The 14,270-nt window shown below is 32.8% G+C and overlaps 1 protein-coding gene across 2 annotated transcripts; it reads right to left on the reverse strand.

Moving 5' to 3' along the window:
• Positions 1 to 218: 218 nt before the first annotated feature.
• On the reverse strand, positions 219 to 13,810 carry LOC139523177 (toll-like receptor 3). 2 transcript variants are annotated; one of them, XM_071316988.1, is made up of 4 exons: positions 13,577 to 13,810; positions 11,290 to 11,386; positions 1,307 to 5,231; positions 219 to 444 (listed from the first exon to the last, which is right to left on the reverse strand). In XM_071316988.1, exons 2-3 carry the CDS (start codon positions 11,302 to 11,304, stop codon positions 2,613 to 2,615), a joined length of 2,634 nt encoding a protein of 877 aa, XP_071173089.1. In that variant the 5' UTR covers positions 11,305 to 11,386; positions 13,577 to 13,810; the 3' UTR covers positions 219 to 444; positions 1,307 to 2,612. The 2 variants fall into 2 exon arrangements, with proteins under 2 accessions (XP_071173089.1, XP_071173088.1); XM_071316987.1 differs by having other exon boundaries at positions 219 to 429; positions 1,291 to 5,231.
• Positions 13,811 to 14,270: the final 460 nt, after the last annotated feature.

Here is a 14,270-nt window from a genome sequence, read left to right on the forward strand (position 1 = left end):
CATTTCATTGGCACTCATAACACATCTCATATCTAATTGACATATGTAATATCATTTAAAACATGAAACAACATAACCATATACCACTGGCCAGACGATTAATTGGGGGAATAACTTTTCTCAGCAACCAGACGTATTATTCACATGTTTCATTCCCAGCAAAGACAATACTATATTTTTGTAGTCGCTCTGCTATAAATATGAAAGAAATGAGTATATCAAAACTAATTTTTTAATTGTGAAAATTTTCAAACAAAACATAATGTCTAAACAGAAATGAACACTAGCAAATATAGCAAATATAACTACAACTTGCACTATTTTTTACATTAATTATGAGATGATAAAACACAGCATAATCTCCAAAACACAATTTACACCAATAGCTAATAGTTTAACAATGTTTTAGCAAGTAATTACATCATACATATTTTAATGCCCCACCTACGATAGTAGAGGGGCATTATGTTTTCTGGTCTGTGCGTCCGTTCGTCCGTCCGTCTGTTCGTTCGTTCGTTCGTTCGTCCGTTCGTTCGTCCGTCTGTCCCGCTTCAGGTTAAAGTTTTTGGTCAAGGTAGTTTTTGATGAAGTTGAAGTCCAATCAACTTGAAACTTAGTATACATGTGCCCTATGATATGATCTTTCTAATTTAAATGCCAAATTAGAGTTTTGACCCCAATTTTACGGTTCACTGAACATAGAAAATGATAGTGCAAATTTCAGGTTAAAGTTTTTGGCTTCAGGTTAAAGTTTTTGGTCAAGGTAGTTTTTGATGAAGTTGAAGTCCAATCAACTTGAAACTTAGTATACATGTGCCCTATGATATGATCTTTCTAATTTAAATGCCAAATTAGAGTTTTGACCCCAATTTTACGGTTCACTGAACATAGAAAATGATAGTGCAAATTTCAGGTTAAAGTTTTTGGCTTCAGGTTAAAGTTTTTGGTCAAGGTAGTTTTTGATGAAGTTGAAGTCCAATCAACTTGAAACTTAGTATACATGTGCCCTATGATATGATCTTTCTAATTTAAATGCCAAATTAGAGTTTTGACCCCAATTTTACGGTTCACTGAACATAGAAAATGATAGTGCAAATTTCAGGTTAAAGTTTTTGGTCAAGGTAGTTTTTGATAAAGTAGAAGTCCAATCAACTTGAAACTTAGTATACATGTTCCCTTTGATAAGATCATTCTAATTTTAATGCCAAATTAGAGAATTTAGTCCAATTTCACAGTCCTTTAAACATAGAAAATGATAGTGCGAGTGGGGCATCCGTGTACTGTGGACACATTCTTGTTTTTCTACAAATAATAAGAGTTAATATTGTTTTTTTTAAAGAAAATATGGAGACAAGACATTTGCAGTCGGAAGACAAGTTTTAAAGAAAGAAAAAAAAAACCCAGGATTTACTTCTTTTTCATGAAAACAGCATTTAATATGATGACACTATATGTTCTATGATTTTTAACATTTTAAGTGAACAATGATGGCTTTCTGTCGTCCGAGTTAAAATAGTTAAAAAGGAAAAATAAAAACAAAAATATACAACCAACACCCGGTAAACCGCAGCCTGGCAAAAAAATAACAATCGTTAATGACAATAATCAATATTTATTATTTTTCATACTACTACGTTGCATTCTAAAAAGAAAAATGTTCATCACATCAACATCAATTATCTAAACAAGAAGGTTTCGTGCCCATTGTCATGGACGTGTCGCTAAGTATTCACGAAACTTTAAGTAACTAAAAATAATAAAATCTAACAATGCCATCGAAAAGAAGATTTTTTTTTATATTTTCTTATTGACTTTTCGTTTAGAATTTTCATCGGAGTGCGGCATTTTTGTTTATTTTACTTTTTATATTATCGCAAAGTTTTCAAGACTTCTATCATTAATAAGTAGAATTAATCATTTCGTGATGAAAGAAAAAAATAAATTTGTAAAGTTAAAATGGAAAAGCATCAAATATATATTTGGTATCTATTAAACTTTTCGTTTTGTCAGCTTCACAACTATCATAATTGAAAAACACAACAACAACAAAAAATGAACTTCAGATTTCTTTCCGTTGTAAACGAGTCTATATTATATATGATAAACAAATGCATCACAAAAATGACTTTCGAAACTTATAACGAAATAATCAAATTGTGGTAAAAAATGACAGTATCGAGATGTAAAATGTTCGCAATGGATTACAAAAAGAAATAACAGACTATATAATATCATAATAAAAGTGAAAAGTGCGTATATTCCTACAAAAAGGTGACATGGAATGTAAGCAAAATACGCTCATTTGCAGAGGCAAAATATGTTCATTTGCAGAGATGCGAAATGTAAGGCACATAATACATGTATATATAAATATAGTTAGAAACAGCCATTTATTCTTATCATATATCAGACACTGGGTGTATCTTTATAGTGCATTAATATCTAAACATAACACTGAGTCTAAGTTCATCGTATGTGCGTAAGATTTACCGTTGTGTAATCATTCTCATGAATCATGAAACCATTCAACTCCCTCCCACTGAAATATAATTTTGAGATTTTTTTTTTAACATCACTATTTTCGTTTCAAGTTTCATAATGTATGAGAAAGATCATATAACGTTTTCCATTCGTCTTTTCCTTCTTAATCCATCAACTAATTGTTCTTTAAATGTCAATTTCGCCTCCTCTGAATCCTCCCATGTAAGGAAATCGTGCCTTTCCATCTTGCGCCTCAGTAGTCTGGGAACATGTCTTGCGGTAAGTCCATCGACGTTGACAATCAGTATATCAGATATTTTACCTTTTTCTAGTAAATCAATCGCCGTGATAATTTCAAACTTGTATCGCTCTTTCGCCATAAAATCTCTTGTGAGTATAATGAGCACAACTCGACTTGCTTCCATGTTTTCAATTATGTTATAGACTTCAGCTTTTCCTGGTTCGGCGTCTCTGTCTTCAAAATAAAGTTTAAATTCACCACCGAACGTAACAGTTTCCAGATCCCCACAGTCTACCCCTGGAAAGATGTTTTTCAAAACCCACTGATAATTTTCACTGGCACTGCAAATGTAAGCATCGTATTTATTAACATCGCCATCTAGTTTCTGATAACCGACAGCTCCAGATCCTCCAGATCTTCTCACCGATCGCTGAATCCTATACCATCGAAGTTTGATGTACCAACGCCTTTTGTAAACAACAGCAATTACTATAACAAAAGCTAGAAAACCACACACAGCTGCAACTATAATTTGGATAGTTGTAAACCAGACACAATTTATTTTATGTCTGTCAAAAGAAAGTAGTTTCTTTCCATGCCATTCTGGAGGTGAATTGCAGAGATACGCTTCGTTGTGCAAAATTGAAATTGTTGTTGTATTCATCCAATCACGGAACCATCGCAAGTCACACGTGCAAGCAAAAGGATTCTGGCGTAGATCAAGAGTCTTTATTTCTTTAAAGTCCTGAACAGATGACGAATTGACAAGCGCTATCATATTTTGACTCAGATCAAGATTTTCTAATTGAAAAGTTCTTTTAAATAAATTATCTCCCCATGATGATATTTTGTTTGAACTGATATTGAGATATTTGAGATTTATCAGATCTTTGAAAATTGGATCCGGAAGCTGTGTCAATTGATTGTTAGTCATGTTCAATACGATAAGTTTGTGCAATCCGGCAAACAAATGACCATTAACGTCATTGGCAATCAAGTTACCAAGTTGATTATTTTGAAGGTGTAAAACCCTTAGCGACGAAAGAACACGAAAAAGTCCCATAGAACAAGATGCAAATGCATTGTCGGCCATGTTTAGATACGTTAATGATGACATGGAACCAAAAAGACTGTCACCGTTCGGAATTTGGTTTATATTGTTTTTATTTAGTTCCAGTGATTCTAGAACAATAAAAGATTCAAAAAGTTTTCCTGGTAAAGTGTGGATCTTATTATCTACCAGGTGAATTGTTTTCAAACTAGTGAGGCCCAAGAACGCCTTTTGTTCAAGCTGATGAATTTTGTTCCCTCCTAAATATAGAAACTGTAGTTTAGACAACTTCATAAAGGTTTTGTCTTTTAAACCTGTGATTTGGTTGCCATTTAGATATAACTTTTGTAATGATGGCGGTAGATTGTTAGGTACCTGGGATAGCTGATTGTCGTTTAGGAATAACCTTGTTAAGGCATCGAGTCCTTCAAAAGCACTGTCATCTATTTTGAAAATGTTCGCTGCACTTAGGTCTAAGCTGATCAACTTCTTTAAATTTGCGAACCCCTTTTGAGGTATACTGCTCATTTTGTTATTTTTCATACTAAGGGTCGTTATTGACGTATTCTGAAGCAACTGAAAGGTAGAAGAGGGCAAAACTCCTCCAAGAGTTATATTATCTATAATTAATGACACCAGACTCGATCCAACAAGACCATGAAAAGCCATCTCCAAGTCTGAACTGGTCAAAGGATTATAGCCTAGTTTAAGGGATGTTATATTTTTCATCCAGCTAAAAGCGCCTGTAGATATCTCATCAATTTTATTCCTTGACAATTCCAGTTTCCGTATATCTGAATTATGCAAATTTCTAAAGGTCGAATCATCGAGTTTTCTTATTGCGTTATTACTCAACCCAATTTCATTTAATTTCTTAAGTTGTAGGTACTCGTCCGGAAACGTTAGATCAGATAATTTGTTTGCCTGGATGTAAAGACTTTTAAGACTCTTTAATTTCCCGAGTCTTGGAATTCCTGACAAATAATTACTGCCCAAGTTTATTAACTGAACTGATGGAGTGTCTATAAAGGCATCGGGCTGAATTTCTTGAATTTCATTGTTGGTTAGATAGACCTGGGTTAATGACGTCATATTTACAAAGGTTCTGCTTTCAATCACCGATATTTTATTGTTCCTTATATGTAATTGATTAAGCTTAGGAACGATTCTACCATCAAAAGTGTTAGCCTGTAATCCTGCGATTTTGTTATTGTCTAACCAGATAATTCGCAGGTTTGGTAAAATGACATTTGCAGAAAAATTAACATGTACTATATCATTGTGTGTCATGTAAAGCCTTTCAACTGATTTCGGAAGTTTGTTTGGAATGTATAATAGTTTAAGCCTTTCACAATTCACATATGTCAATTCTTTGTTACAGGAACATTTCTCAGGGCAAAAATCTTCAGCCTTGATGCAAGTGACCAATGTAAAGACAAGAACTCGGTGAAAGAACATCTAAACAAACAAAAAAAGTATTTTACAAGAAGAATATGAACTAAATTAAATTACAATGGAAATTATATCGTGTTTAGGGTAAACCTAGATTGTGTATTTATTCTGGGATAAGTGGGGTTAAAATGTAATTTGGTGAAAAAGGTCGCGTCTATACCTATAATTTTGCTTTACACCGGTCATGTTAATGACAGTCTTTACACTAAATTCATTGGATGTGTTCTGATTGATATGTTAGTCTTAGATACACGATTTGTTTTATTAGTTGTAATTATTGGCTTAGCTGATCACAATATTGAACTAGCTGTCAGTCACTACGAGTACTCTCAGATCAGTACTTAGCGTATTTTCTGTTGGTAAGGATGGGTATATACTTTGCCACGTCCTGTTTCAGTTTGTTTGTTTGTTTTCTTTGTATCGATCTGATGAGTTAATCCTTCTTCAACTGATTTATATGAATTATGCACCATGTGAGTATAGAATAAAGCCAGTGATTGTTCCCCCATTGAAATACCGAGTGTTTGATAAAAAGTGTAGGAATCATTGTGATTCTTCTGAAAGTAAGATTTTTCATGACCTTATACAAGGAATTTTTTATTTATGTGATTTTCAAAGGTCTTTTTTTCTATTAGATGTAAACGTTCATTCAATTGACCATAGGACATATAAGGTTAAAGCGTAGAAAAATCAAAGGGTTTTTTTAAACAATTACGGCCAATTTGTAAAAAAATATGATTGAAATTTTTAATTCGTTGCAGGTTAAGTATATATCTCAAGCAATATTTATTAATGCAATATGTTTTTGTAGAAACTCACAGAAATATGGTTATAACATTGTAAAAATGGTTAGAACTTTATAAAGATGATTAGTCGAACATTTTGACGACCCGACTATATCTTGCTCTTGAAAGGGATTTGGGAAGTTAGTGGTATATTAGAAATATCACGTGACAAGTGAAAGATGGTTGAAAATTTTTTCCGTGAGGGAAAATATTCAGAAAATTGTGATTAAAACCGGTGTATTGTTTAAAAAGTTGATAATTTCTATGGATTATGTTTTCCTTTGCGATATGTTTATATGATGACATAATCTCGGAATAACAGAAAGAAAGGGAACAGTAGTGGTAGTAAATCAAATGGATATGCGAACAAACAATACAAAGTAGACTATTTAGAAGACAAAGACTATGAACAAAGTGGCAGTATCTCAGTAAGTGGAATATTAAGTCAAACAAACGCTGTATTATATGACTCAGTTGAATCTAAACTAGACATTAGTGTTTTTGTTGAATCTCAGTCACCACTCTCATATTCTCAAATTTAAAAAAGGCAACCTAGCGAGATGGCGTCACCAAAAAGCGGTTCTGAAAAATTAGACACTCTTATAAATGCCGGAAAGGGATTGAATTGAAAAAAAATGTTTGAGTCAAAACTAGATAAACTTAGAACGGGACTTAATGACCAGTGTTGATACTAAAATACGAGCATTACGTGATGAGTTATCAGTCGACATATCACTAGAATCAAAACGAACGGATCAAGTGTTGACATCTATTCAATATATGCAGATATGTATTGACGACCTCGATCAACACCGAAGTGATTTCAACGTAATCGCTAACGGTACAGCTAACGGTAAACATACACAAGACAATAGTCCAGAGTTATCGGTAACGGATAGTGGTATACCGCAAAATGAAGAGGAAGATTAACTGCTGAGAGTAAACGATATAATGTAAGCCCTAGGTGAAGATGTATATTCAAGTATGCACATAACACTTGTAAATCGCTTTCCGTCTAAAATAGGAAACCGCCCCGGAATTATTAGAATAAGCTTTAGGGACCCTGGTAAAAAAAAGTCTGGTACTTAGAAACAAACGTAATTCAAATGATATATATATATATAATTTTATATTAGAAGTAGTAAATCACGCATTGAACGTTTAATAGAAATTAATGCCCGAGCAGTGCTTCGCAAGATACCCGAAGGCGGTTCATTACGTTTGGATGCTAGTGGTCGTATCACACGTCGGATTCAGAGAGTTCCAGATCAGCAACAAGGTCGTAATGAGAATGGTGAATAGGATTAAACCCGGTCGAAAGAATCAATAAAATTAGAAACAATTAAGATATGCGGATGGACGAGAGATAATTGTGAATTGAGAAAAGGCGGTTCATTACGTTTGGATGCTAGTGGTCGTATCACACGTCGGATTCAGAGAGTTCCAGATCAGCAACAAGGTCGTAATGAGAATGGTGAATAGGATTAAACCCGGTCGAAAGAATCAATAAAATTAGAAACAATTAAGATATGCGGATGGACGAGAGATAATTGTGAATTGAGAAAAGGTATCTTCAAATCGATTAACTATGATATAATTTGTGTTTGCGAAACTTGTTTAGCTAAAGATGATGTAATTAATGTACCTGGGTTTTCTTGGTTTGGTTATAACAGAGTTGATATACACAAAAATGCTCCGAAAACATCAGGCGGAATAGGAATTTTAGTTAAAAAATGGATTCTTGAACATTATAATGCATCAGTTATTGACAGATCATTCGATGATATTTTAAGATTACAATTTGAAAATAGAATGAATGATTCCAACTTTTTAGTATTTGCATGTTACCTTCCTCCTGAAAATTCATCTAGAGGCCGTGATGCTCCGAGTTTTTTTTATCACTTACTAGCACAGACATATTTAAATGATAAATGTGATGCAATATTGCTTACAGGGGATTTTAATTCGAGAATTTGATCATTACCAGATACACGGAACGATATGAACTGTGTTCCAATGAAAAATACAATCGATAAAAGCATTAATCAGCACGGTCATGAATTTATATTCTTTCTCAATGAATCGAAATTTTGTGTATTAAATGGAAGATTTCAGGGTTGTGATAATTTTACTTCTATTTCAACGAGAGCAAATCTGTGGTTGACTATATTTGTGTCCCTCATGACGTGTTTGATAAATGTAAAAGGTTTGAAGTGCTTACAGCGGAATCTATTGTTAACAATACTTCTTTGTTTGGATTATAAGGTGGGAAATCAAGACTACCCGACCATTCAGTATTCATTACAGAGTTTACGGTCACGCATTTTGAACAGACGGTTCCGACAGATAATGAGATGAAAAGAGCACGATTTAAAATTAACCAAATCCCGTTAGACTCTATGAGTAGTGAGATACGGAGAAATGCCTTGATTGATATCATCACTGACATCGAACACTCGCGAGAAACTCAGGAAAACATTGACGTGATTTATGAAAATTTATGCACCCAGATAATCGCAGAAATGACCGATAAAATCCCACAATATTGTAACAATAACTCTAAGAAGCGTTTTCGAACAAATAAGCCGTACTGGAACGAAACTTTGACTGAACTTTGGAATAAGATGCGTACATGTGAAAAAGATTTAGTCAAGTATTCTGGGAGGAGAAATATTAAAACAACTTTGCGCAATAACTACATGCAAGCTAGAAAATGTTTCAACAACAATCTAAGACGGACAAAACGTACCTATAGAAGAACAGGAGCGGTAGAAATAGAGACAATGACGAGCAAAAATCCAACTGATTTTTGGGAAAAAATACGTAAATTAGGACCTAGGAGTAACAAATGTATACCACAGGAAGTCGTTGATGATAACGGTACTATAACTAGATCTGAACAAGAAGTTTTGAAAAGATGGCGTTGTGATTTCGAAAATTTATATAATGATTTGTCGAGTGATGAATTTGATTCAGAACACTATATTCAAGCTGAAGTACACACAAACCTACTAGAGGAAAATATGGAGGACCCCTTGTGTATGCCGAATAATCTTTTAAATGTGAACATATCAAGAAATGAAATAAATTCTATAGTAATGCAAGCGAAACAACGATCTGCAAGTGGATATGACGAAATACCATACGATGTTTTAAAATTTCCTGCAGTTATTGAAATATTACACCATCTTTTTCAACTGATTTTTGACTCGAGTTTAATCCCGTCCGCCTTGAGAAAATCCATAATTTGTCCAATATTGGAGGATCCGTCGTCAGATGCACGTATTCCGATGAATTACAGGGGAGTCAGTCTATTAGCATGTGTAAGCAAACTCTATTGCGCATTTGTTAACACGAGATTATCAAGTTTTCTCGAGACTGAAAATATTCTTGCAATTGAATAGAATGGGTTCAGGAAAAATAGGTCTTGATAAGATCATATTTTTACCTTAAACAATATTGTGAGAAACAATCCCAACGTCTACGCGACATTCATTGACTTAAAAAAAGTGCTTTGATTTCGTTGATAGAGACATGATGTTGTATAAATTGCGCTTGAATAATATAGACGGCAAAATTAACAATTCAATTAAAATACAAGCATACAAGCTCCTGTGTGCGTATCAACATAAGCTGACGAATTGGTTTGACTGTAAATCTGGAGTAAAACAAGGGGATAACGTTTCTCCGACACTTTTCTCTATCTTCATCAATGATCTGGTTAAATAAGTTAATGATTTGAATTTAGGATTTGATATTAATGGAAGGCAGATTTCACTTATACTTTACGCTGATGATATTGTTATGTTCGCAAAAAGTGAGGATGAACTTCAACAAATGTTAAATGTGATTCATAAGCTGGTGTAAACGTTGGAGGGTTCTGATCAACACGGACAAATCTAAGTGCGTGCATTTTCGTAAAGGACGTAAAAAGCAGAGTGAATTTGACTTTTCAATCGGCAGTAATGCGTTAAAAATAGTGGACGATTACAAATACTTAGGTTTAACTTTTAACTGTAAAGGTAACTTTAATTTACATGCAGAGACTTTGGCTAAAGGTGCAGGAAGAGCCTTAAGTATAATTATCTCGAAAATCCATAGTTTAAAGGATTTTGGTTTTCAGTCTAATGAAACACTTTTTAATTCGTGTGTTACTCCAATCCTCGACTACGCATCTGGAATATGGGGAAATATGAAGTTCCAATCAATAGACAACGTACAGAACAGAGCAATTCCAAATACTTAGGCGTTCACAGATTTGCACCAATTTTAGCATTGTATGGGGATACTGGATGGATACCAAGTCTGTTTCGGCATTGGGTAAACATTATTCGCTACTGGAATATGCTATTATCGTTTGAAGACGACCGCTTAACGAAAGTTGTGTTCAATATGGATTATGATCGTTGCACAAACAATTGGTGTAGTGACACTGAAGATATTTTCACCGAACTTAATATGTTACATTATTAAGAAAGTAGAACAATGGTGGATTTAAAATCTTTTGGACAAATTGTACGAACTTATCACATTGATATGTGGAGAGAGTCCTTGATAAATAAGACAAAGCTACGATCTTACATAAACTTTAAAACAAACTTCGAACTAGAGCACTATGTAAAACTAAATCTTACGAAACACGAGCGATCTGTGCTAGCACAGTTTAGATGCGGGATATAACCGATCAGAATTGAGACTGGTATATATGTTGGGGAACCAGTGGAAAACAGACTATGTCGATTTTGTAATTCTCAAAATGTTGAAAGTGAGCTACATTTTCTTATAAACTGCACATTTTATAATGATATCAGACAAACTGTTTTAGCATGGTATTAATGGTGCCTGACGGAAAATTGAAATTTCTAAAGCTGAACCATCGAAGGGAAATAGCTAAATACTTAGTAGCGTCACTTTTCCATAGAATACAAACAGTTTACTCTGGTTACATTCTTAAACTTTTTCACAAAATTTAGATGAATAATATATGAACTTTTACAATCGTTAATTCTTAATCTATAATTATCTGTATTTAAATTTGAATTGGCAATTGACACGTGATATTAGAACATTCATATTGAACTTAAAATAAAAGGTGACTTATTGGTCCATTGGACCGGGTGTATTATATATGTAATTATATTTTGTACAAATCTATATATTTATGCTGATTTACACATGTCACTATAATAAACAATTTACTTATTTAATTACTTTATAAGAAAAGGTCGACTCTTTTGGAAACTATATGTAAAGTATCGTGATTAAATACATACATTCACCTCTTTTGTGTGCATTTTATAAAATACCACACTCCGAACTTAGTAATCGAAAATAGTGTGTCGATATGCCATATGATGAATTCTTTATATTTGTTATCTGAAAAAAATCATATAAAAGTTTTGCAAATATTTTCGAAAGTAACTTTTTGGAATTGGGAAATAAAACCCAACAAAATCGACTTATAAATAGAAACTAAAGGTTTACCAATGCAAAATCCAGAAGCGAATGATATAGTTTATAAATAGTAGCTAACATTTAATGATTGAGAATTTCCTGAAACCCTAAAATAAGCAAAACGTAAAAAACATTTATGCGTGGGTGGTTTTAATGTACAAGTTCAAGGTCAAGTTCATTATTTTATTGTCGATCAAGGAGAGCAATAATAGGTAAATCTTTTAAGAATGATTCAATGATTTGGTTACATAACATGCATATGTGAAGTGAGAAACATGTATGTGTATGTTTTTTCATATTGACAACTACAGTGATAATAAATAAAATATCATGTGCAATTATTACAATTTATACAGGAATAATAATGCAGAACAGAATCACAAATTGTTTCACAGTTAACCATATTTTCAAAGATTTTGAAATATATCAGCTTGTTCCACGATATTAGGGTTTGGGTTTAGTTATATCTGTCCCGAACAATCAACTTATCAATTTTTAAGATTGGAAAACATTTTCTTAGTCAAGGATTACCTTGAAAAAAATAGTCAATATGTCTCTTATTAGTTTTTCTACTTATACATGCGTCGATTACAGGAAACGACAATTATTTAAGTATCTCATAAATCCTTGCACTGACAAAGTTTAAGATAGGATTATCGGAAATGACTTCTAATATCATATCTGTTAGAATAGTCTTTGTGATAATACTTTGCAATTACACATAAACACATGACTAGTAAGCAGCACTCAAAGAATAGTTTACGCTGTAACATATATATTGTACACCTATTATTCCTAATTAGTTATACTTAAGTAAGAATCTGTTTAAATTTTTGTCGTTGGCTTTAGGAATTCAGAAAAGCATCAAGCTAACAAGCTATCATTGAAGTTCTTATTTTAAAGCTCAGCCCTCACTAAAAGTCTCAGTTTGATAGTTGATGATATGAACCTAAACTGTGGAATAAAAATACAAAATAACAAAAAAAACGACCTCCGAGGAAAATTCTTGATAGTCTCTAAACAAATGGCAAAATCAAAAGTTCAATCTCAATCAAACGGTATAAAGACATACAGCTCAGGAGTAATATCAAGTTATCTGGGTTTTTTCATCACTATTATTGAAAATGTTGTTAATAGACATAACAGTATTGCCCCTAAACAAGATACATCTGCCTCATATTTTGATTTCTTATGAGTAATTAAGAAAGGGTATTTTTGCATTTAAGTAATAAACATCATAAAACTGAACGTCATTGTTTGAAAGTCAAATACTTTACCTTTACTGGGTTTTTGTTCATTAAATATTTATTTAAGAACGTTTGACTGTAACATTTTGTTAACATGGTTAATCAACTGATCGAGAAAAAAAAAGGGAATAGAAGGTGAGTGGGTAAAAAGCTAGTCCAACCCTGTTCATGTGTCTTTCTTAAGTCAGAAACCTTGTAACCTTTTTCTACATAAACGGCCTGTACCAAGTCAGAAATATGACAGTTGTGTACGATAAGTTTGATGCGTTTGAGCTTTTAATTTTGCGATTGGTTAAGGAAATTTCTGTAATAAATTTGCCTTGCAGTTCGGAATTCTGTTGTTTTCCTGTTTTCACATCTCGTTATGAATCAGCAATGAATAGTTTGCTAGTGACTTGATGTAAAATAAATGTAAACATGTTTTTTCATACTTAACCTATTTTAGTTTAAATAAATTCTGTCGTGTACCTTTATTGCTCTTTACTCTCAACTCTCTTGATTTAAATTCATGAACGAGGAATAGGGGGAAGGTCGTAGGTGTTCTCCGTTTTTCTTCTATAGTACATACATTAAAATTTTATAAAAAGGAAACCACTTTATCAAGGAACCTTTTTATTTAATATTTCGTGCATCATAGTTAACAAAACACTTTAAATCTCAGTAGTCAATGTAAATGCATACAAACATGCGATAATGGGGGTAACAGAGGGAAATAAACCTCTGCATGTTCACCTGCTCAAAAGAATTAAAAAAAATGTCTTGTGTTTTCTTTTGTTCATCTTTAGTATTGAATTAGTAATACATCCTAACCTAAATGGCTATGACAGATACTACTTATGTATTATTATTGATATGTTTTACTTACTATAATGTAGCTGTTCTAGTAGATCAATGAACACATGTTACATGCAGACAGAAATGTCCAAGTTTTTTGTATACGGAAAATCCCATGAAGATAAATGTCAATTGAGGTCAAGTGTCATATCCGGAATCCCCGATAGCTAAATAAAGTCACTTGAATATTTACAATAAATTAACCAGATGTAAAAATGATAGGAAAAACCTTTAGTCGTAATTACATGTCTAGAAATGATACCACGTAACTAACTAATTCACCAGCAATCTAAGTCAATTGAGATATAGTAGTAAACAACTATTATAATGAGTGAGGATTTTAAAAAATCAAAAAAGAAAGTAAAAGTACTTGACCCAAATATTTATATATACCCTAATATATCATTGTGGGTATATATGCATTAGTGCCTAGATGTGGTTCAAAGAAATATGTCGCTAAATACCAAACTAAGTTTTTATTTTGGGTGCATTGATATTATGGGCGCATTACAACTGCGCGCATTTGGAAATTAATTTTATTCATAATTGCGCGCAATGGTTTCACATATTTGTGCATTTTTGTTTTACAGATATACACAGGAACATATATATTAACTGAGATATACTGTTCCCAGATATACAGGAAAAGATTATTCATAATGAATTTTAACTGTTTGTTGAAAAATTTTGTTTTGAATATTGAACAAAATGGTTTTTTTTTATAT

This window comes from Mytilus edulis, chromosome 5, assembly GCF_963676685.1.
Source record: "Mytilus edulis chromosome 5, xbMytEdul2.2, whole genome shotgun sequence".
Lineage (NCBI taxonomy): Eukaryota > Metazoa > Mollusca > Bivalvia > Mytilida > Mytilidae > Mytilus > Mytilus edulis.